This window comes from Phaenicophaeus curvirostris, chromosome Z, assembly GCF_032191515.1.
Source record: "Phaenicophaeus curvirostris isolate KB17595 chromosome Z, BPBGC_Pcur_1.0, whole genome shotgun sequence".
Lineage (NCBI taxonomy): Eukaryota > Metazoa > Chordata > Aves > Cuculiformes > Cuculidae > Phaenicophaeus > Phaenicophaeus curvirostris.
In genome coordinates, this window is record NC_091431.1 from 50,299,468 (window position 1) to 50,323,657 (window position 24,190).

Consider the following 24,190-nt stretch of genomic DNA (forward strand, 5'->3'; position numbering starts at 1 on the left):
ATGGGTTACATGTAAAATGCAGTTAAGTGAATGCCATACTGATTTTCTTCTGTGTGCTCCGCAGTTGTACTGCCTCAGGCTGTATTCTCATTAGGTGTTAATGGGCTTAGACATAATGCAGTAAGATGAACTCACATGAGAGGCCTCTAAGGAACAGATAATTGCTGCAGTTTCTAGTTCAGCAGAGTGCTGTCCTCTTTGGTGATATTATTGGACAAATGGCTATCAGGCTAAAGTACTCTAGACAGAAAGTATCTAAGTGATTAACTTTTAAAGTGTGATCTGCTAGGAAATTAAAAATATCTGCTAACATTTTTGCAACTAACTTAACTGCTACGCTAATTTCTTCTATGTGATTAATTAAATGTTAAGGTAGAAACATGAGAAACACTCTGACCTCTAAGTTAGCTAAACCTGCTGTCAGACACTGGAATTTTTTTTCCAGCATTACTGAATACTAAGGGTCTAAATGCATACTGCAGCTACTTTAGTTGACCAAACAGATGTTCATTTTTCGGTTGAGACACTAAAAGTAAGTCCCAATTTAATAGCAAATACCAGATCATGGCCAAATTTTGAGTTTAAATCAACCGCCCCCCACACCTTTAAAAAATCCTGGTTTGTTTGTTGGTTTGTTTGGTTTTCAGTTGAGTCAGATCATATACATACAGTATCATATACTGCTATACATTTTTATTTGTTTTGGCAATGTGTTCTGTTTTAAAACAGAACAACTTTTCCAAGAATAGGAAATAAGTACTGCGGTTTATACTTTCACTGCTATGCCTATAGAATAATTTGGGACCCATTTAGATGGCAAGAGCTTCATAAGTGAACTCTTGTACCTGTGAGCAGTGCAAATAATGGTAACCCATGCTGGGAAAAGGCTGCCTCTATTTGCACTTAAAATCTGAAACTAGAAACATCAGCCAGATGTCCCTAGAGGAGAAAAAAGTAATCTTGGAACACTCCTGTAACAAGAAGCAAATGATTCTCATAACATATGAATTCAGGGCAAGTATCAGAAAGAAAGAACAGTATCATCATCCCTTAAGTTGATTATGGCTATTTTTTTAGTAATACAATTTTTTTATCATGTTTTTCCACAGTATTGCCAGGTGAGAGAGAATTTCAATATGCTGCTAAAATGAACAACTTGGAAACCATGGAAAAGCTGTTTAAAAAGAATGTTGATATAAATGCTGTCGATAATGTGAGTATGAAGCATCTGACACATCACTGATCTGAAATGTGACTCCTCAGTGTTTCATAGTTGAATAGCAGCATGCTAGGCCTGTCAGCTGAATGTTGGTGAAGCTGCAGAAGTCCCTTCTAGGGCGTGATTAAGAAATATTTCACATGTCCAGTATGGACAGTAGAATTTGGGCAGCATAACTCACAGGTCTTTGCATTTAGCCACTAGGCTGTGCATCACATTGTGAACTAAGGACTTCTGAGTTGTGGTCCCTTCTCTGATGCTTACTCTGTTCTTTGGTGACTAATTTCTTGAGTTCCCCATCTTTCAAAGCAGGAGGACGTAACCTCACAGTGTCTTTGAGAATAAACTTATGCTGCTAGCATTATAGGTTTGAGTGAAATTGCAGGAGCATTCTATCACATCCTCTGATATCAGAGTTCAGATTTACTCTAGAGAAATGAAAATGCATTTCTTACGCTGACATCAATTCTACAAGTAAAATCGGAGGACGTATACTTCACAATAACAAAGTATATTGTTATGTTCCACATGAAAGGTAGTTCAACAGCAATGGGGTGGTCATGGTATTAATCTGGGAGTTGTGGAGAACAGTTTGCCTCAGAGGCTGCATGTAGATCATCTGCCCATGAACACTCAATGTTTACTTAATGTTTCTAAAAAAATTCGCTTTCCATGCCCACATGTATTTTTCCCTGCTGGGGAATTGAGGTGATACTGCAGGTGCATCCCTTGGTTTGTTTGTGAAAAGACAGGGAGACTAAAATTTCTTTTGAGTAAACATCTCTTGAACAATGAGAGCGTTGTCATCAATTTGATAATACTCTAAAGTCACTTTAAAACACTTCTTGCTTCCTTATTGCTTTTCCAAAATTCACAAAATTAAACTAAATACTTCTCCAGTCCAGTAGTTTGAACCTTTACTCGGTCCTCCTTAAATCAGACCTATAGTGTAAGAGATTTACTAGTGTATCTGTGTGGGTGTTGTGCATTGATTGAGTCTTCTAGCAGGGACGTAACTTCCTCTGGCAAAACCATTCTTTTGTTCATGTTGATCATTCCTGCCCCTGTACTCCCAAGCCAAATAAGCAAGGCTGCCAAAAGGCAAGTTTTACTGATAGAGCTATTTCTGTGTAAGAGGCTTTTTCTGGCATAAACGCACATCCATAAATCCCACCTTTATATGCTTATAAAACCTATAGCTGTAAATCTAAACTTATATAGGGATATATCAGCTGATCTGCATAGAAACATAAGAAAACAAATCCAAACTGACTTTTAATGTTAATCGGTTAAAACACTTACTTATCCTTGTATGCAAACTCTCAGTGAATGATGTTAAATTTACGTTCACTTTAACTGAAGCAAAGCTCTCTCCACCAGAATTTAATTCAGTTTAACCAATCCCTTTTAATTTCACACCATTAATTACTTTAGTGAAAAATTAATTAAGTGTTCCTGATAAGCATCAAGCGTATTCACCTGTGTAAAATTACTCACTGTTTGCAAAGTTGAAGCTTTCATTTACATACGTTATTACTCAGTCTGAGATGACTAACGCCGAACAAGGGAAGAATCTCATCATGCGTTGTAGAGATCTAATCAAAAGCAAGGAGGACACCAAAAGCAAATCTAATTGTGCAAATCTAGTCCTCAGCTTTACAAATTAAACCACATAATAAAATAGTAAACATGGATGCTTCTTGTACAGCATGCATCTCCTTTAGGCAGTATATGATTACCTAATCCCAGTTTGATGTTTTAGTGAATTTCTGTGAAGGGATGATGTTACGTAGAATAACTCATTCTCATTCTACAAGAAATCTTCAAGATCAATATCAAAATTCTATCCAAGGGAACAAAAATGCAGAAAAGACCAAGTGTGGCTGTTGAAGGAGAAATATGCAAATGTATCTGTATTAAGAAATAAATTTATTAATAATCACAGAATTCAGAAAACCTGATCACCTGCAGAAGGCAAGGAAATATGTTGCAGATTTGACAGCCAAAGCTTTGCTTATTTCAGCTGAAGCGCACTGCGTTACATTTTGCTGTTGCGAGAAGTCATATGTCAGTGGTGGATTTTCTTCTGCATCACAAGGCTAGGCTTGATATGGCAGATCAGGTAAGCTGGTTTACATGTTTTGATTCACACAGTGTAGGGCTACCTAAGGGGAAAATTAAAAGCTGGTGTTTACATTGTGCTCCCCATTTGGAAAAGTTAAGGATTTGCTGTAAATGGTTCAGTTTGTCTTAAGACAGCACACATTTATATGAAAAAACCTTTTTAGAGGGCAAAAACGTCGCCCAGATCTTTGACTGTGTTGAATACTTACTGGAATGAGTACAGGGGTGGTTGAAGCAGATACATTGTGGTGTAGTCTGTGGTACTTGTGTATTAATTGGGGTCTTTCTATGAAAACAATGATTAAAAGTGAAAATCAGTTGTGGGGATCACTAACAGCTCAGAAATTAATGTCTTGTGTTCTTCCTCTCCATCATTATGTGAGTAGCTTAGTGCAAAACTGTCAGCTACTCTGCAGCCTCCAAGGCATGAATAGTTTAACAGTGTATGGCTGATTTGGTTGGGCCAGATGGTGATCTACAGTGCAAGATTTTATTCAGATATTAAAATCAAATGTATGGTTTATTGTTAATAAATGGGTATTTAAGCTAGCAGTTTTCCAATTAAATAAGTAGTGAAAATAGATGAATCATTTAACTTCCTTCCTGTTTGTTTGTTTCTCCTTATCCACCACATACAATAGCATTTAAGTTATAAGTAAAAATTCCAGGTTGTGGAGGGTGGAGGGAAAAAGCTGCCTTGTTCTCACAGGGTTTCTCGGGGCAGGCTTTTGAACCGCAATCACAAATTTTGCCCAAGCACAGCTTTATTCTTGTAGCCTGCACACCAGGTGCATATTCCATATTGCCCTTCACTTTTTTCCACTGCAGTTTCTGCTTGCTGAGCTCAGTTTGGGGCTCCCCAATGCAGAAAAGGCATGGGTAAGCTGGAGCAAATCCAATGCAGAGCCTGTAGGATAATTAGCACTGGGGCACATGGTGTATAAGTGGGTGCCAAGGGAGCTGGGTTGGTGCAACCTTGAGAGGGTAAGGGGAGAATACAGACAATACAGAAGCAGGGTCCCCTCAGAGGTGCACAGTGATGCAATGGACACAAATTATAATGTGAGAGGTCCAAGTTAGGTGCAAGGAAGCAAAAAAATCACTCTCAGAGTGGTCAAACTCTTGAAGAGATTTTACAGAGAGCTTGTGGAGTCTCAATCTTTAGACTATTGAAAACTGGACAGAAGGTCCTGAGCAGCCTGATCCAGTGGGACAGGGTTTGAGTGGGTGGCCCCAGGAATGTGGCACCCTGAGGGCTCTTCCAGCCTGAACTCTTTTGTTATCCAGTGAAGAGTTTGTGAGCAGTATCCCGAAGTCCCTGTCACAGCAAGCATCTTGCTGTCTGAAGTGTTATACCAACACGCATAAAAACTGTTCTTGGTCTCCATCAGAAGTGAGAGTCAAGCTTTTTATTCATCATTTACAGAAGAGGAACTGGGGGAAGGTTATAACTGCTAAGGAAGTGTGTTGATCCCTCTTGCTTCCTTTAGGTTCCTCTGACTCCATCTCTTAGACCAGGTACATTTACAGTGCACCATCGGCTTTTATGCATTTGTGATGCTGCAGCTGAACACAGCGCACACAAATTTTGTTATGTGGCCAAGATGGGAGGGAGTTGCTGTCTGGAAGTTCCTTATCTGTATTCCTTTGGGCTCTAAAAGTAAACAACAGGGCTGTGGGTTTCTTTTTTTGCCTGGAAGAGAAGAGCTTTTTGGAGAATCTGAGAAAAGAAGATAACCTTAGAAAGAAGACTAACTGGAAAATTACAGTGGCTCGTGAAAATCTAGCCATTACACATCATTGCCTGAAATGTCACCCATGACACCCAGTGCTAACTATCTCCACTGTTTCTGGAGAGAGGGAATAATTTCCAGGTAGTATTTAATCCCCTCCTCTTAAAATGGAATCATTCCTTCTTTGGAGATGCCAGACCTTCTGTCAAGAAGAGGCACAGCCTGAACATTTAGTTAGGTCTTGGTGCATGACATTTAGCTTAATTTGTGTGAGATGAATTCCACTCCATTGCCAGGTGTTAATACTGATTTTCTAAGACCCTGCACAGCAGTACCCACTCATACACTGAATTAATAAAAAAGATATGAAGAAATTTGACATAGAGTATTTTGGTGGTAATTTCTACCTTTTTCATTTTATTTGAAGCATGGCCTGACAGTGATTCATCTTGCAGCTTGGTCTGGAAATCTGGATATAATGCGAAAATTAGTTAAAGCAGGTGCTGACCAAAAAGCTAAGAATGAGGTTTGTCAATGATAATTTTTTACTAACTCTAAATATGTTTATGTTGAAAAATATTTGAACTTGTTCTAACAGAGTTGTTTCTGGTTTTTTTTTTCAGGAAGGAATGAATGTCCTGCACTTTGCAGCTCAGAACAATAGTGTTAAAGTAGTTGATTATTTGATCCAAGATCTTCATCTGAATGACTTGAACAAGCCTGATGGGGTACTGTACGTTTCTTTCTATTTATTTCATAGGTGTCACGAGGCATCTGTTGAAGGCAAAATGATCTGACTTGGGAAGTTCAATGAATTTTAATTTATTTTCAGTTATATAAACCTTTAGTTACTCATTTTGATATTCAGAAACAAATAAGACAAACAGCCAGGCAAGCACTTAGGGAAGACACCTTTCCTCCTTCTTTGCCTGTCTCATCAGCTGAACTCCAGAAATCTCTTCTCCCATGCTTCCCTTGTGTTCTGGTTTAAGCTACAGTAGAATCAGTTTTCTAACTTTTCAGCTAAGCCTCATCTAAGTAAAATTATTTTCTGAAAGTTAACTGCATATTTTTCAGACAGTGTTTCTCTCTAGAAGTGTTAACATGGAACATTGTTATGTAGAGAAGCCATTGCTTATACTCATTCCTATAGAAACCAAAGCCATCCTTGAGCTGGTGGAATGCCTTGAGTGAAAGGGAAGAAAAAGGTTCACACCTGCAGGGAGAAGTGGGCAGGACAGACAACCCTAAACTAACCAACAGAGTATTCCATCCCATACATGCTATACTCGTTACAGAGCTGGTGTATCACAAGGGTCCCTGGCTCTTCTTCAATGGCCTACATCCAGTGAGGACCTCATCTGTCTTTTTGCCCCTGCTCTAGGGATATGTCTTCCTGAATCCAGTTCCTGAGCCTGGATCCCTCTTGAGTCCAGACCAATACCTTTTTCCTGCATCTGCTCCGCAGCCCCTGTGGTTATGTAGTCGTTGGGGCAGGACAGCAATTTTGTATATTTGTATTTATTATTGTTATTATTGTTGTTGTTTTTATTATTATTATTATCATTATCATTATTATTATTTCATCAAAGCTGTTTTAGTTCCGGTTTTCAACCTGCAAGTGTGGGGTCTTTTTCTCATTTCACTGTCCCTGCAGAGGGCAGGTGGGACTTGAGACCAACTGCTCAAGTTTTAGCTGCCATTCAGGCTGGGCCAGGGCTGAACTGTGACACCTTGCTTTTTCTGCATACGGTGCTCAGTTCCATCAATAAGGTGATAGGGAGCAGAGGAGATTGGAGTCAGTTCACAGCGGTTCCCTTCTCCCACTCCTGCTCCTTGTTTCTTTCTCTTTTTCTCTGCTCTTTTTTTTATTTCTAGTCTTGGATTTTATTTACCAAATGTTGCAGAGTTCTTCATGCTTTCCACATGTGACAAGGCTGACAAAACAGAGGTAATTTAACAAGCGAAACCTTTGTGGTTTAGTTCTAGGGAAGGGAAGAGTGAAGAACAATCTTCTTCATGTTGAGGTTATTTAATAATCATCTGTTTGTTCCTTGCAATTTTTTTAATACATTTAATATACTCCGCTATCAGTTAATGAGGCCATGTAACTAATCAGTTAGATGGTCTCACCAGTGATATTGGTTTATGTCATGATGACTTTCTGCAATTGAGTTACAAATAGTTTGAAATATTTCTGTCAGTTTAATCATCAACAAAAACCCCAACCAAACAAAATAAAACCCCAGCACTAAATTTGGGCCTTCTACATGAAAATTTAAAGATTTCAGATCAAACATATTATGCCATGAAAATAAATTTTGTAACTTCTTTACTGCCTGTTTCTGAGCATCCTCAGTCTTTTAATGAAATAATTCTTCTGATAAATAGTTTCATGTTGAGAAGAACTCAGAATGAAATATTTTGAGCACATTTTCTACCTCATTACCATATATAAACATTTTCCAAGGTTGTTTTTTTATGTTATACAAGATGTATGATCTGGTTTTTTACACTAAGAAAATATTGCAACTTTAAAAATTCTTACTTTTCTTGAATACGTCAGCATTTTTGTTGATATATATAGTTGTACTGTAGACGTATTTTTATGTAGAACATACGTACACATATACATGACATTTATCCAGCAATTAGAAGCGAAGTATTTTTACTTTCAATAACACTGTGTTTCTTTCCATATTGTTTCCTAGAAAGGCAAAAAGCCATTTCTTCTGGCATCTGAAAAAGGTCATGTTGACATGATAAATAATTTGATTAATCTGAAGTTGTTTACATCTGAAAAAGATAAGGTAAAGATTTCTTTTCCACACAAGTACAACTAAAAATGTGCTTGTGAAAGAATACTTTGTCTCAGTGGGGTTGCTGTATAACCAAGCCCTGTCAATATGCAGTGTAGTTGTCACAGTGCTGACAGTGATACATAAGACCAACAAATATAGAAGGATGATGATTTTTCAGTAATTAAGGGAGGACAGTGGAACTTCTAGTGTTATTGCCAAGAGACTTTTCCATATGCACTAATAATTCATGTAAAGTAAGGCTAGCATACGCTGTCTGTTGGGAGAAGTGGGAAGGTCTGGTGATTAAGGTGCCAGCCTCTGTATCACGAGAATATTTCCCAGTTTTTTGCTCCGCTTGGCTGTGTCTGTGTCACTGCTAAATTCTGCGTGACTAATTTTTTCAAAGTTGTTTAAATACTTCCAAATACAAAATAAACACCCAAGGGATTTTTTTAAGAAGTGCCTAGACACTTCAATCTGAATTTGCTTTTGACGCTGCATTTTAAGGTGTTTAAATAACGTTCAAAGTCTGCCCTTAAATATCCTTACACCTTACTTTACTGATTGTGGAGTGGCCATGTCACTGTTTCTCTGCATCTGAGGCATTGCAAGAGTAAATACATTAAAAAATGGAAAATGATGAGATGAAACATTTAAAGAATAATGTAGGCAAGCACCTAGGAAGTTATACTTATTATTTTTTGTGTTCTGGTGGTACCTTAAAATCTTCAGTGCAACCTGGAGCTCTGATGTGCTGAGTGATTTATTAAATATCAGTGTTGTCCAAGGCATCTAGCAGGCTGAAAGTGTAAAGTGAATGCTGTGATCTTAAAGAGTATGTAGGTAGGAGGCCAGGACAGCAGCTCATCTCACGGGTCACTGGAAGCAATCAAACTGTAGCCATCTATTACCAAACATACCTTTTCCTAAAATGTATTTCACCTCCAAAATGCTCTGGTTGAAAAGCTGTTCTGGATCCTAATTTCTGTGAGTGTTATGATCCTTCTCCTAATGCCAGCTTCACTTTTTTCTAGCCAGTTTTATACTTGTTCTTATGCCAGCATTGCCTTTTAGCTCAAAAGCTGCTATTCTTCCTCATAATCATCTAGCTTGATCTTTGTTTTTATTTGCTTGTTGGTGTGCTGTATTTTTTTCTTAATTAGCTAGTGAGGAATTGTACTGACAGCGAAGAGGACTGAAGACTATAACTCTGACACCAAAGCCACTACAAGATTTTATATGCTTACCTTGATTGAGGTTGTTTTCTTTGAATCAGTGCTTTTGGGGGCTTGATATCCCCGTTCTTGTAGGAACAAGTTTTCTTCTGATTCATTCTTTAGGAGTTAGAATTTTTATGTCATTTTTTTCCACTGCTAATACACTGCAGTTTTCAGAATATGAGACAACCAACTAGACCAAGGAAAAGGTTCCTTTTTGATTAGTCTGAATCTTAGAAAATGTTGTGTTGATCTGTCTCTTTCTTCTTGTATATAAAAGAGAAATGGAAAGACTAAAGGCTTTGTGTTTAGCTACATAGCTTTTCTACTTAATGTTTTGACTTTGTAGTGGGTTTTAAAATATCTTATTTGACATTTTAATTTCAAGGAGGGAAACACGGCATTGCATCTAGCCGCCAAAAATGGTCACAGCAAAGTTGTAGAAATTCTGCTTGAACAGTGGGAGGAAATAAATGACCTCAATGAGGTAAGGACACAGAAATTACTGAAAGAGGTAAAGTTAGAAATTTGAAAAATTAACTCAAACATAACATTCTAAAGCAATAAAGATTGCACTGAGTAGACTTCTTTAGTCCTGCTGCTTTTCTAGTTCCTTTGCATGCTTTTTCATTGTCCCTCCTCTGATAAATTCAGAGCCATTAACTTCTGCAATGTTTCTCCCTCTGTCCTCTGTCCCTCACAAAATGACCTCCCCTCCATCTTGCATGCCCTTGTATAACTATCAGTAGAAAGAAACAGAGGAGGGCTTAACCTCCACCTTGCTTCCTGTCCTTCAACATTTCTGGCAATGTGATCTCATTCCTTTTACCAGCTCTGGTGCTTTTCAGCCTGTTCACTGAGCCAGTTCAACATGCATACCCAGAATGTACCATTGCAGGCACCTCAACAAAGAGGTCTCAGATTTGTATATTTTTCATCTGATCTCAATTAACTGCACTGAATCAGCTGCAGACACTGCCCACTTATTATCTCCCAAGTTAGTGGTAGTGAGCTCATCCAGAGCATTCGTAAATTCCATATTAGCTATGAAGATTGTATTGCTTAAGTTGATGTACTCATCCCATCTACAAGAAGGGTCGCAGGGAGGACCCAGGAAACTACAGGCCTGTCAGTCTGACCTCAGTGCCAGGGAAAGTCATGGAGCAGGTGATCTTGAGTGCTACCATGAAGCACATGCAAGAGAACTGGGTGATCAGGCCCAGTCAACATGGGTTCGCAAAAGGCAGGTCTTGCCAAACTAACCTGATCGCCTTCTATGACAAAGTGACTCGGCTGCTGGATGAGGGAAAGGCTGTGGATGTATCTTCCTGGACTTCAGCAAAGCCTTTGACACAGTTTCTCACAGCATTCTGCTTGGGAAACTGTCAGCCTCTGGCCTGGACAGGCGCACACTCTCCTGGGTGGAAAACTGGTTGGATGGCCGGGCCCAGAGAGTGGTGGGAAATGGTGTGAAATCCAGCTGGAGGCCAGTTACAAGTGGGGTTCCCCAAGGCTCAGTGCTGGGTCCAGCCCTGTACAATGTCTTTATCAATGACCTGGATGAAGGCATTGAGGGCACCCTTAGCAAGTTTACAGACGACACTAAGCTGGGTGGAAGTGTGGATCTGCTGGAGGGTCGGGAGGCTCTGCAAAGGGATCTGAACAGGCTGGACCGCTGGGCAGAGTCCAATGGCATGAGGTTTAACAAGGCCAAATGCCGGGTCCTGCACTTGGGGCACAACAACCCTATGCAGTGCTACAGACTAGGAGAAGTCTGTCTAGAAAGCTGCCTGGAGGAGAGGGACCTGGGGGTGTTGGTTGACAGCCAACTGAACATGAGCCAGCAGTGGCCCAGGTGGCCAAGAAGGCCAATGGCATCTTGGCTTGTATCAGAAACAGCTTGACCAGCAGGTGCAGGGAGGTTATTCTCCCTCTGTACTCGGCACTGGTGAGACCGCTCCTCCAATACTGTGTTCAGTTCTGGGCCTCTCACCATAAGAAGGATGTTGAGGCTCTGGAGTGAGTCCAGAGAAGAGCAACAAAGCTGGTGAGGGGGCTGGAGAACAGGCCTTACGAGGAGCGGCTGAGAGAGCTGGGGTTGTTTAGCCTGGAGAAGAGCGGGCTGAGGGGAGACCTCATTGCTCTCTACAACTACCTGAAAGGAGGTTGTAAAGAGGAGGGTGCTGGACTCTTCTCCTAAGTGACGGGGGACAGGACAAGAGGGAATGGCCTCAAGCTCCGCCAGGGGAGATTTAGGCTGGACATTAGGAAAAAATTTTTCACAGAAAGGGTCATTGGGCACTGGAACAGGCTGCCCAGGGAGGTGGTTGAGTCACCTTGCCTGGAGGTGTTTAAGGCACGGGTGGACGAGGTGCTAAGGGACATGGTTTAGTGTTTGATAGGAACGGTTGGACTCGATCATCCAGTGGGTCTCTTCCAACCTGGTTATTGTATGATTCTATGATTCTATGAGCTTAATTTCAAAGCTTAAAGTAGGGGTGGAGGAAGGAGATGCATACTAATTTCTCAACTCAATGTTCCTGCTTTGGAAATTCCTTGTGTCTTCTGCTTCTGTGAGGCAGCTGGAATGAACTGGAAAAGTTAATCTGCTTTGTTGTGGGCTGGCATACACATTGCATGAACCTGCCATTTGTTCGATGGTCTTTTCTGCTGGCCCAGTGCACAAAACGAGTAAGGGACACCTGCTTCTATGCAAGACCCTAATCTTCCTTAATCAGCAACAGATTTATGGGTTAAGGGGTCTCTTTTATCCAACTTGTCTGTTATTTCCAGCTATGCAAGCTTTAGGCACATGAGCCCTTTTGAAATGTGAAATCCTCATCTTTCCCAGCTTTGTCTAACGAAGGTGCTTCTGCACACAAGTTTGTACTGCTGTGCCCCTGCCTTTCCATGGCTAATGGTGTGACCTTCCTGTCCTGTTGATGATGTTCTGGTCTGTGGATGAACAGGGCTTTCTTTCCCCAGCATGAGCAAAGCAATAAAATACCATAAGTTTTCAAGAATAATGATGGCTGGAGTTTAAGCAAAGAAGAAACAGGATTTATTGATGAATCTATGAATGCTGAAAGTCTAGAATAACTTTCAGTAAACCTTCATGTATTTTAGGTATTAAATCATTGTGCAGCAAATATAACTTATTTTAGAGACTTGCTGTGGAGACATGGAGACTTTTTTGGGTTGAGAAACTTGAAATAACTATGCAACAGGATTACTTTTGCTCAAAGTGCTCCTTATAACTAGCACTAGCCCTGGGAATTCATCATAAATTCATGGCACTGGACTGACAGAAGTTTGTATGTATGGTATTTGCTGTCATGCTAGTGGTGTTGCCTGGTGTTAAATGGCAGCAGTTGCTACCCACCATCTTTGTTTCTGTGCATGTTGCTAGCAATCTTCTTTGAAAAGAGCATGATTAATACTTATTTAATAGTTACTTGTATTGTAAACATTACTGTATATCTGTCCACATAAATGTCACTTAAGCGTTGGTGAATTGCCTTTTCATTTAAGTGTTAATTTGGGAGCCTTCTGGTTGTGTTCTCATGTGACCATCTCCCCTTTTCTACTGAGCTGGATGAGTCTGAATGAGTTGACCTGGTTTGTGTTGCATCCATGTAGTCATGTGCCTTAAATTGGAACGGACATTTTCTTCCTTTTTATCTAGAATGGAGAAACTCCATTTTACTTATCTGTTGAAAACGGTCATGAAAAATGTGCTGAACTCCTACTGGAAGCAGGGAGTGACATCAATGTTTTAACTCAAGTATGTACACAGTATCCTTCTAACACATAGGTACTGGGATATCCTGGGCTGTGGGAAGGACCTTATCCTCACTGTGTAATAACAGTGTATGTGCTCTGCTTATTTTTATGAAATGGTAAAAATATAACTTAATAAAAAAAAAAGAATTAGGAATGTAGAGACTGCTAACAGAATAAAACTGATTTGGAAGAAATATAGCATAGATTTATTTGACAGAGTACTGTCAAATTTGTGAAAATATAAAATTTTTTGAAAATGTGCAGCATTTTCATTTACAGTATGTCTGAGAGTAAAACATATGACTAGAAAATGTAACCAACGATGGTAATTGAAAATCCTCCTTTTTGGCAGCCTGTGTGACTGAACTGATGACAAACTTGCTCTTCACATCTGCTTCCTAGGTTCCAGTCATGCTCACAACCGTTGAATGGTCTTGGCTTGCCTGCTGCAAGGAGCTTATGATTACAGCAGGCTGAGAGTTTGTTCATTTTAGCAGAATTATTAAGTGAAAAATTTCCATTGATTTATTTTTAAAAGTTTGTTAATGTGATTGTACTTGCTTATTAAAGGTTGAACTCAACTAACAGACTAGGAAGCTTGTTGGGTTTGGCATTACCCGTAGTGCAGGGTAGCTGACAATGTTGATTTATCTCTTTCTGAAGAAAGCTTGAAAAGGATTGTCAAGTACTGGTGGTTTTAGCATATTTGTTTTGAAATAGTAAAAATGGGAAATTCCTTCAGTATTTACAAAAACACTGGCTGCTGATCCACTTTATTTTATAACTTTTTATCAAACATAGAAGGGAGGTGATAATAAGACAAATTTAAATGAAAGATTATCTGGTATTGATAGCTCTCTTTAGTGCTTTTTTTCCAGCAACAAAAAACTTAAGTTTTTGCTCCCTGTACCATTTCTTTCAGAACAACAGCAGTGCTTTGCAGGCTGCAATTCAGAATAAACATCTATCCTTGGTCACTTTTCTTATTGATAAGAATATTGACCTGGTCCCTAAACCTGAGGTAAGTGTGAGTCAGTATAATTCTTGCTGCTATTTAGCATGTCCTGTCTTTTATGGACTTCTTTGGGAACAGAGGCAGATGAATGATGCTGACCGGATCCTTTTTCTTTTTGCTGTATGTGTTATTATGAGGTTTATGAATATTGGTTAGCAATATGCTGTACAAATCCAGTTGGTGCCTGGACAGGCTGGTGCAGTGCAGTGCGGTGTCGAAGAAGCTAGGCTAAGCCAAGGACTGGGAATTTTGAGACACAGAGCAAAGTGCTCTGCTTGAACTAAGCAACAATAGTGCAGGTATCCCTGTGTGTCACCTCCTCTTGTCACAGGCAAAGAATTAACATTTGTATCTGATTTTGAATAAAGGTAACTGAAAGGTAAATAAACACTCCAGTGCTTTCACCCCCTGCACTCAAAGCATATGCCTTCAAAATCTGCACACCAACATTCTTCGGAGTTTAAAAAGAAAAAGATAAGTCCCAGTCTTCAAATCCCGTCTCTATGTAGATATTACAGTTTTTGTTACATCTGAGATTTTCTGTGGATGGGAAGTTGTTTTCTTCTTCTGCAGTACAGGATAGAAATACAATCTGGTTTCTGTGATTTATCAGCCAGGGTCACTAGCCTGTCACATAATGTTATCAGAGAAGAACAGTTTATAATGTTCTTTAAATTATTTATTTTGAAGATCAGGCCATTGTTGTGCTCCTTGTTCTCCTTGACTTTCTGTAGCAAAAGCAGCTAATAAAATTGTAACTTAGGTTTTAGAAACATTTCCAATGCAGAATTGCATAAGAACTTGCTTTACTTTTATGCAGCCCTGAAGAAATGGCTGCAGTTTATAAAGACAATAATGAATGGGTGTCTGGCACTGGTGTCTAGCACTGATGGAATTATTTATTAGCTTCTTTTAACAAGAAACTGATGAATCACATGTTCAACATAAGAAGTGATCTTGCCAGTCTAAGGGTTGGATTGTGACTGGTGTTGGACCTGTGCCCCAGTTGTCTTCGTGAGTAATACTCAAATAGAAAAACTTGTGTTTCTTTCTGCTGGTAGTTTGCTTTCATAAATATCACACCAAGTCTGTTTAGTATGAAGATTATTTCCAGCAGCAATATGTGACAACAGTTTATTCCTGGAAAGTAGATTTTGACATCTGTTTACCCAATATATAATTAATCTCTCTCCAGCCTATTCAACTAAGGGCAAATCCAATTTTCTACCTTAATCTCTCTGTTGTTGGCCAAGGGTAGCAGCACATCCCAAGTATGGATAAATGAGGGCTGCTTTGCTACATTCCGATGTGGTAACACACTGAAACACACCCCATGCACTCAACATTTCCTGATCTCCCAGCTGTGTATGTTTATCTGCTGTTGTAACTGTTGCAGGAGCACAGAAAGGTTGCCATTTGTGGCAAAATGTTAACCTCAGGATGTGTTTTTTGCAGTCTTGAAGCTCTGCTAGAGCATATCTCCTTTGTGAGGGGATTTTAGTAAGAACCTCTTTCTTGTTTGAATGAACTTCTAATAATGTACCAAAGTATAACAGTTTACTATCTTCCCTCCACAGCAGAAGAATTCCCCTCTCCATTTAGCAGTCATCAATAATCATCTACCGGTAGTTAAAAGCCTCTTGGATGCCAATCATGACATAAACTCCTTAAATCATGTAAGAAATACTGGGAATTTTTATAACTTCACTGGTAAAGAGGAGATTATATGGATTTTGCTTGGAATAATATTTTTTTCCTTATGAGTTCACGGTGCAAGAGAATAGGAAGGAAAAGCAGTCCTCTCCTTTTATTTCTGTGTGTGCGCATACGTATTAGTCACTTGTACATGCTGTTCTAGTATTGTTTGTACAAGATAAAGGTAGCAAAATGCTGTATACTCAGAAAATATTTGGATTCATTTATTGTTCAAGTGTAACAATTCAGACATAATGTATGATAAAAATGTCTCACTGGTGCTAATCTCAGGAGGAAGCCCAGGACAGAGTGTCACTTAGCAGGGATGGAGTTAATTCTTTCATAGCAGTCCCTGTGGTGCAGTGTTTTAGATTTGTGACCAAAATAGTGCTGGTAAGGCACCAGTGTTTTGGCTATTAAGAACAACATCTGAACAGAACCAAAGTCTTCTCTGTTTCTCACTCTACCCCTCCAGTGAACAGACCAGGAGCGCACAGGGAACACAACCAAGCAGATGAGCAGAGCTGACCAGAGTGATGCTCCACACTGTGCAGCATCACTCTGAGTGATGAAATCATAAGTCTCTGTGGTGCAGTCAGTAAGTGTGTTGAGCTGTTAACTGAAAGTTTGGTGGTTGAGGCCAAACCAGGGATGTCAGTATCTGTTTTCCCCACCTTTACCAGGATTGTTTGGCCTCTGCTTGCTGCCAGTGGTCTTTGGAGGCCTGGTTGGTTGTTGGCCAGTTTACTGCAGAGCCCCCTACTGCTGCTAATTGTTTGACGTACTGGATACCCTCGTCTGTGGAAGGCCACGAGATGCACATTGACATACTTAGTTTGATCTTTGATCAAATGCTTGCTTGATACCTTTTATACTGTACAAAAACTCCTATAATTGTTAAAAACTATTTTCAGCTTTTGCTGTGTTGTGTGTCATTTTGTTTTGCTTTGCCCGGGAGAGCCATAATGAAATCACAGGCCTTGAGCCTAATCTGTTATTTTTGGGACCTACTAGGCCGCAATCTGCATACTCAGAGAACCATCTCATGGAGAAAAAGTGCAATTACACATTTTTCCTTTTTTGCCTTGGAGAGATGCTTTCTGGAAAGAGGAATAAATGGCACCTACCACTTCTTTTCAATGACGGGTCTCTCCTACCTCCTTATAACAGCTTCTCAGCTCCTTGAAAATTCTTGTGTAATTAGACTGTTCATACTAGTGTGTGTTGTGAGCCTGATTTTGATTAACTATTGTTAGAATGCCACACAGGAATGTGCCTGGAGGTGGTTGATTCCTGGATGGCAGGACGTGTGGGGAGGGTTGAGTGTGCCTGGGGATATTATTGCTTCCAGTAGCCTGGGATTTAACACCTAAACAGGCATGTGGTCCTGGGTAATTGGTACACCATTTGAAGAAGGGAAGCCTTGCCTGCTCCAGTGAAACACAGTGACTCCTAATGCTGTGTTGGTCCCTGGCCTATGCCTACTAAGCTGCCATCCAGTGCCTTCAAAAGAGAAAGCGAGTGCGCAGATCAAGGTGCACACAAAGAGATGCTAAGAATGTCTCCTGCTTTGAAGCTACATATGTGGACACTGAAAGGATCGCTCAGTCTGAGGGCACAAACAGCGGCTTAACCGGAAACCCAGACCTCAAGTATAATAGTTGCTACTGTACTCAAGAAGTGTTAGAAGCAGGTGTTGACTTGGTTAGTAAGAGAAGAAGCAGCTTCTGCTGAGAAGAGGAAGGAGGAAGAATCAGAACAGGGAACCTGGCCTGCAGGATAGGGGAGAGAGAGGAATGACAAAAGAGGTGAAACTACCTGGTCACCACCGCTAAATGACTTGTGAGGTAGGCAGCAAATATTTGTTCATCAGCAAGGTGAGCAAATTGCTACCTGATTGTTCAGGTGCTGGGAAGGTAAGGAAGCGCAGCAGCTGGCATCTTAATAGACTGGGCAGACACTGAGGCACGAACAGTGTATAGACCAGCCTGCCAGCTGTGGCCCTTCAAGGAGAACCCTCCTCATTGACCCTACATTTCAGCTGAGGAAACATTGTCACAGTAGGTCTGTTGAGTCCCACATTGGCCACTGTGGTTCCCCCCCAGCCCCGTTGTGTGTGTGCGTGCCTGCAGTTTATAGTTTACTGAACCCCTTATGGAGCAGGTAGACTTCTGCAATAGCAATTTTCTTCCTGATCCAGCTGAAACTTCCACCTGGTTCTCCTGCAGAGATCTCAGATGCTCTCTTCTTTGCCTAAAACAAAACTGGCAGTTAGAACACTCAGAAGTTAATGATTTCATTCTGTTTGGTGTTTTCTAGCCAAGGCTGTCTCCTTATGAATCTTCTTTAGATTCAGATTGTGAACACTCTGCTTGTAAGAGGGACTTTGGCTTATTATATTTATTTGGTATCATTAATTCCAGAGGCAGGAAACCCCTCTACATCTGGCTGCTGACCTTGGCAATGTGGAGCTGGTGGAAGTGCTGCTGAAGGCAGGCTGTGATCTCAAGACTTTGGATAAGGTAGATGATACTCCTGACTCATGCAAGGATCATGTATTTTATTTTTTGTTTTATAACCTTCTTCCCAGAGATGGTCGAAGCACTTATTGCCAGTTGTCTTTCTGAGGTAAGGTTAACTGTTAGTTGTTACAAAAGAAGACTCCTGTTAATACTGCTGTACCTGCAGCTGGCAGAGATCTGAAATGATTTAGTGAAGAGCTGTACAACTTCCAAGCTCTGTAGTTTGAAGGCTAAACTCTGCTGTCGGAGACCTCTGATGAAAAAAAAGGACTAGGCTTATGGAGTAGGAAGCAGCCTGTGGCAGTTTTGACCGTGCACTCACAGCCAGGTTGATTGCCAGGAGAGGCACTGGTACTGCCAGCTTCACTGATTGCAGTGACAGTGACTTTACCCTTTAGCAAAGGGCCATTTGGAAATTACGGTGCTGTATCCCTGAGAAGCCCTCCCAGATCCATTTAGTTGGGTGTTTAGATCCTGTTGCTGATGTTCAGCCTGGAAACACTGAGACAAGAAAGGCAATGACTGGAAAAAGAGTCTCTGGGAAATGGCTTTTGAAAGGGGAGAGTACCAAATCCAGTTTTAGTTAATTTTGCCAAGTTAGTGCAAGACTGATCTTCCTGGTTTATACTGTTACCACTACATTAATTTTCTGCATTACTGAATTGACAGATTTGATGTTTATCATGAGCAAAATCTAGCTCTTCAGCAATTAAAAAAAAATAATTTTAATACACGAAACTGTCTCGATGAGGAGTAACGCTTTATGGACTAAAATAATCTCTTTTTCCCCTGGCCTGATGTAAGACTAGGGGATTGGAATGTGGGCGATGTAGTTGACATATTTTGGAAATCTGAGGTTAGATGCTGCAGTTAAACCTTCCCATTCAGGATTGTGCCTACACTAGCCAGAGAACTGCAGTTCTTATCCAGCCTGACTCAGAATGAAATATTGCCCATGTTAGCATCCTCACCACTCAAAACCTGTCTCTACCTATTCATATTCCAAGGGCATGCACAGAAAATAATTTCTTATTTCCAGCTTTTGACCTTAAGCCTCTAGAAGCCTTTGGGCTGGATGGGGTCCTGGTATTACAGCAGTGTTGACAGAGTTCAGGGCACGGTATGAGAATATAGCAGGGAGATGGCTCTGAGCCAAGAGAAGTTCTGTCACCTTTCTGCATTGATTTAATTTCTTGGAGTAGCTTTTCCCTTGCCTGTTTGCTGGATAACCTCTGAGGCTATGCCACAGCTGGGAACGTTTGCAAATTAGCTTTCATTGAACAGAACTGGTGCTGACATGTCAAAAAACGTTCCTCTCCTTACTGAACAGTAGGCAGGGAAAACGGGAGCCTGCACAGATTACACAGTGCCTTCCTGGCCTATGTCCCCTGACAGGAAGGATCCTCTGTCTCCAGAGCATGTCATACATCCACACAAGCTGCAAGCTATTACAGCTCAGGCGAGCTGTCTTGTGAGCTCTGCCTTCCATCTGTGAATAGGTGTGTCGTTGGTTGTGATTAATAACACAGAGTGCTTCCCGTGTACAAAACTGCTGTGCTGCGTACATGCAGATTGCCAGTGGTGTCTCACTAGCACAGGAGGCCAGAAACACCCCATTTTCCCACCCCTCTATCTCTCTGTGAAATGCAGAGCACCTTTCCAGAGGTGGGACTCAAGAAGCTCTTGTGGTCTCTGGACTCTTCACGTACAAAGTATGACTATGCTATAACAATTTTATGCAATGTAAATGCCTTAACTTCCAATGTGATACTTTTCTAAAAACATACTAATTAGAATGATCTTGGGCAAAGGGAGAAGATAGAACTGAAAAAGTATGTATTAGGGAACTTTATAATAGCTGGAGAGTTGAAATGCCTTATAAATTACTGAACCTTCTAATTAAGTGGTTGCCTGCTTTTAGGTCTTATGTTCTAGAATGCCTAGCACTTGATATGTGGAGAATACCCTGAATATTTAAATTTGAGGCAGCTCCACTCAGTGCAAATCTGCTGAAAATAGACAATTTCAGAGAAAACCCCGTAGACCCATTTGAGATGCCTTTAGATCAAAGTGCTGATAGTGGAAATGAGTTCCGATAGATGGAGCAATCCTCTGTAGCAGGATTTAAAGCAATGGCTTTTAATTCCTTTTGACTGCTTGTACCACCCATGAAACATAATTTCAATGAGCACTAACATGCTCACTTCATTTGTCATGAGAAAGTCACTCTCCCAAACCCTCTTTTCATTCTGTAAGCCAGCTTTTCTTACCCTCCAAAACAAGATGCAGGTTTGCCTTTAAGGTTGTCAGTTTCCAACATTGCCAGACTATCCATTCGAAATGCTAGTTTAGCCATTACCTGGGAACGAACTGTATTTTTGTGGTAGTTTTCTGTCTGTGGAAGCCTGGGCTTGCATGAATTCAGAAGTAGTGACTGGAGAGCACACACTGGTATGAAGTACGGAGAAGTCTAAGTGCAGGAGGCTTCTGAAAGGAGCTGCACTCACTCAGAAACTCTTCAGGCGGAGTCCAGTGTGGGAAAAAAAATGACATGTGGGCTGAGGGGATACAGCTCATGTAAAGCATAGAACTTTGGTTATAGCTACCCTGAAATCATAAAATTGCAGTAATTAACATCTTGAAAATATGGATGGGGATCTGTAAACAAAGCTCTAGGATTTCTTCTATGAAATACTTCTTGTATGTATGATTCTGATTCACTATCTCTGCTTTCAGCATGGAAAAACTGCACTAGCTGTGGCATCAAGGAGCAATCACACCCTAATTGTAGATATGATCATTAAAGCTGAAAGGTATTATGCCACAAAACAGGTAAGAAACATCTTCTGTTACACTGAGGAGAACCATAAGGGAAAAGCTGATTCTAATTTTGAAGCGCCTTTCCCCTGAGGTGGTTCTTTTTGGCAGGTTGCAAGAGTGGCCTTGATAAATTGAGGGAATGGGAAGATCTCTACCCCATTTAGGTTCTTACTCTGACTAGCTGTAAAATCATAGGCAGATCTTACTTTTTTTCCTGTATCACAGAGAAATAAACAGGTGTAGTGAAATTCTGACCCAAATTCAAACTGTGCCTTAAGCATCAGGGCTGAGATAACCTGAATTCACATCGATCCCTGTGTCTTTTGGTACAGCAAAATCTGTGCTTGAAAGAGGAAGGAGTGCAGGTGTCTGTGATTCCTTTGCTTGTAAGGGCTCAGCTTCTTGTGCAGCAGCTTCCTCTTCTGTTTTACATGTGTTAATTATAAAATGCAATCAATGAAATCAGAAAGAAGTAGGCAATAAGTGTGAAGGACATGACTTACCTTGCATGTGTCAGGAAGCACGAAATAAAGTCTGCATGAGAAAAATGGGATCAAACATAAATGACAACACTTAGTTATTGAACAAAGATTATTTTTTTCTTACAATACCCTCATTAGGTTGGCAAATAAGCTTGTTGTATTTTTCTGAATTAATTCTGGAGTAGTTTTATGCTTATCACTTTTCACATGTGGCATGCTGCTATTTCATTTTTTGCTCCATATCTGCTTTTTAGTCCTGTATCAACTTCCTGAAGACATTTTTCACTTTGGAGATTGATTTGAAACAGGACTAGCACATAAACAAAATGAAATATCAGACTAGTTTGAGTATACCTGTTCTATCAAAGAGGCTAGATGCGACTTTTGCAAAAGTGCCCAAACAGGAAGCAACCCCATTGCCCCCGTTTCAGGCGAGCCCTTCATATGATATTGACATCACTTAATTTGGGGGGTAATATGCTTGCCATTTTGGCTCCTGATTTTGCTTATTCAGGCAATAAAACTAGATCTAGGTTCAACATGCATGTGCTTATTGGTGCGTCAACACTTTACTGAACAGGGGCTCCATGTGCTAAAACCAATGGCTCATGCTGCCTCCAAATGACCTGGTAGCCTCTGCTTCAGCCAAGTGGAGCTGATGTGGCGGAGGCAGGAACAGCTTGAGCAAGTGTCTTACCAAGGGTGCCTAAAACCCAACTATGTTCAAAACATGACATATAAAGTAGACAGAGCCAAGAAGTGCCACACTACTGGCTAGTACTTGCTGTTATCATAGAATCATAAAATCACCAGGTTGGAAAAGACCCACCAGATCATCGAGTCCAACCCCTGGTGTTGCATATCAAAGAGCAGAGAAAAAAAAGAATTTTTCATTTAACTTAAGACATAGCAATAGACGCAGGAGAGCTACATTTCTGCTCTGTAACTAAGGCTATAATAACATCATCCATGCTAAGGTAACTTCTGAAGAACTCTACTAGCCAAACATGGTTCCTTCACCTGCACTAAGCAAATGACCTGTCAGTAGCTACATATGGCTGCACAGGACAGTGTTCACTGCTCGCTAAACAAAGGTTTCCAGCTTCATAACAAAATCTATCATTTGCTTTATTTTTCAGGAACACCTAGTTCATAGTGATGATGGGTCAGACGTTGGCTTGTCCTTCAAACAAGATCATAGTACACACACCAAGCAAATCCGTTCCTCCTTGTGGAATCTAGCATACAACCAGTTAAAACCCCAGGAATGGAAAAAAATGGCCCTGTTCTGGAAGTTCACAGATGAACAAATTAAAGCTATTGAAGAGCAATGGACAGGTAACGATATCTGTGTGTCTAGGCATAAGTTATAAAGATGCAAGGCAGAGTTGGTTTTTCAACTATGTGAGCATCACAGATAAACAAACACTGGCCCCACTGCTCTTGTTTAAATTACAAAAAAGAGCAGTGAGTGGATACAAGCCTTGTCTCTAGTTCATGGGAAGCAGTACTGCAGAAGGACAGGCCGCTTCTGTTATTCCTCTTGGCCTGAAGGGACTTTCATCTTTGGAAATCAAAAACAGAAGCAGTAAGCAGCACGTCTTGCAGGTCATGGTGCAAGTGAGGACCTGGGGAACCTCATGACACAGGAAGACCTTGCTCACACTCTGTCTTCACACATGCAGAGAAACAGTAGTTTCCAGTTCCAGGCACCTAAACTACTGGGAAAACAGTATTTCTGTAGCACACATTGTACTTGTTTACTACTACTTCTCCAGCGTATGTTTACATATTGAGCAAAAGCGAAAGGAAAAAAATAATGTCAACATTAGCCTTACAACAAATCCAGAATCTTTATTTGGCTTTTTAAAATCTTTGTAAGTCTTGGTCTTCATTTTGCCTCTAGGTGAGAAAGGAAATAAGAGTAAATGAGTAACTTTTAAAACCTCTTGAAACTCTAGAAGTACAAAATACACCATGTCCAGCATATGGAACAGACAAATGCTTTGTGTATTGCATAGGGAAACAAAGTTATAAGGAACATGGAAACAGAATGTTGCTCATCTGGTTACATGGCATACTGCTGGCTCATCAGAATCCTGTCAAGCACATGTATGGAGATCTGGTGGAAGCGGGATTTCAGCCTCTTGCTGGTAAGTTGTGTTGTGGCGTTACAGAACACATTGCTCTCTCTTCTGCAAGACTGCGGTGTGGTGCTGAGGTCCTTGCTGGTGCTGGGAAGGTGTAACCATGCCTGAGCTGGAGGACACTCTCTTTCTTTCTGGGAATATGCCCGTGTTTATGGAAGAGAGTTCAAGTGGACCTGAGATTTCTGAAGGAAGATAGAAATGCGCATACTTTGCTTCTCTCCTTTGTCCTGCAAACATGGCTAGACTGTGAGGAGCCATCCTCCAGTGAGACTAGTCTGACCTTGTAAAAGGTAGAGCATGTCAAGCACACATTTTGTTTTCTCACTTTACAGAAAAGATCAGAGCTGCAAGTAACACCAATACGGACTCCAGAAAATGTGCAATATCATGAGTTCATCAATAAAATGCGGCATATTTACATACCATATGGAAAGTGACTTTCAAACACAAATATTACTTTTTCTGGAAAGAAAAACCTATTTTGAAGTTGTATGGCTTTTTTCAAGCCAGAAGAACTTGCATTCCTGAAACAGCGGTTCTCTCTCATATGTCTACTATACAATGATTTAAAGAATTTAAAAGTAAACACCTGGCTGGTAATTTATGACTATACTGCTAAGCAAGAACCA

At 40.5% G+C, this 24,190-nt stretch overlaps 1 protein-coding gene across 1 annotated transcript; it reads left to right on the plus strand.

Annotated features, from left to right (window-relative positions):
* Positions 1–1,115: 1,115 nt before the first annotated feature.
* ANKDD1B (ankyrin repeat and death domain containing 1B) lies at positions 1,116–24,042 on the plus strand. Its single transcript, XM_069880288.1, has 14 exons — positions 1,116–1,213; positions 3,243–3,341; positions 5,504–5,602; positions 5,700–5,804; positions 7,788–7,886; positions 9,483–9,581; positions 12,780–12,878; positions 13,800–13,898; positions 15,470–15,568; positions 18,011–18,109; positions 20,846–20,941; positions 22,551–22,749; positions 23,433–23,564; positions 23,894–24,042. The coding sequence occupies exons 1-14, from the start codon at positions 1,148–1,150 to the stop codon at positions 23,950–23,952; spliced, it is 1,449 nt and encodes a 482-aa protein (XP_069736389.1). The 5' UTR covers positions 1,116–1,147; the 3' UTR covers positions 23,953–24,042.
* The last annotated feature ends 148 nt before the right edge of the window (positions 24,043–24,190 follow it).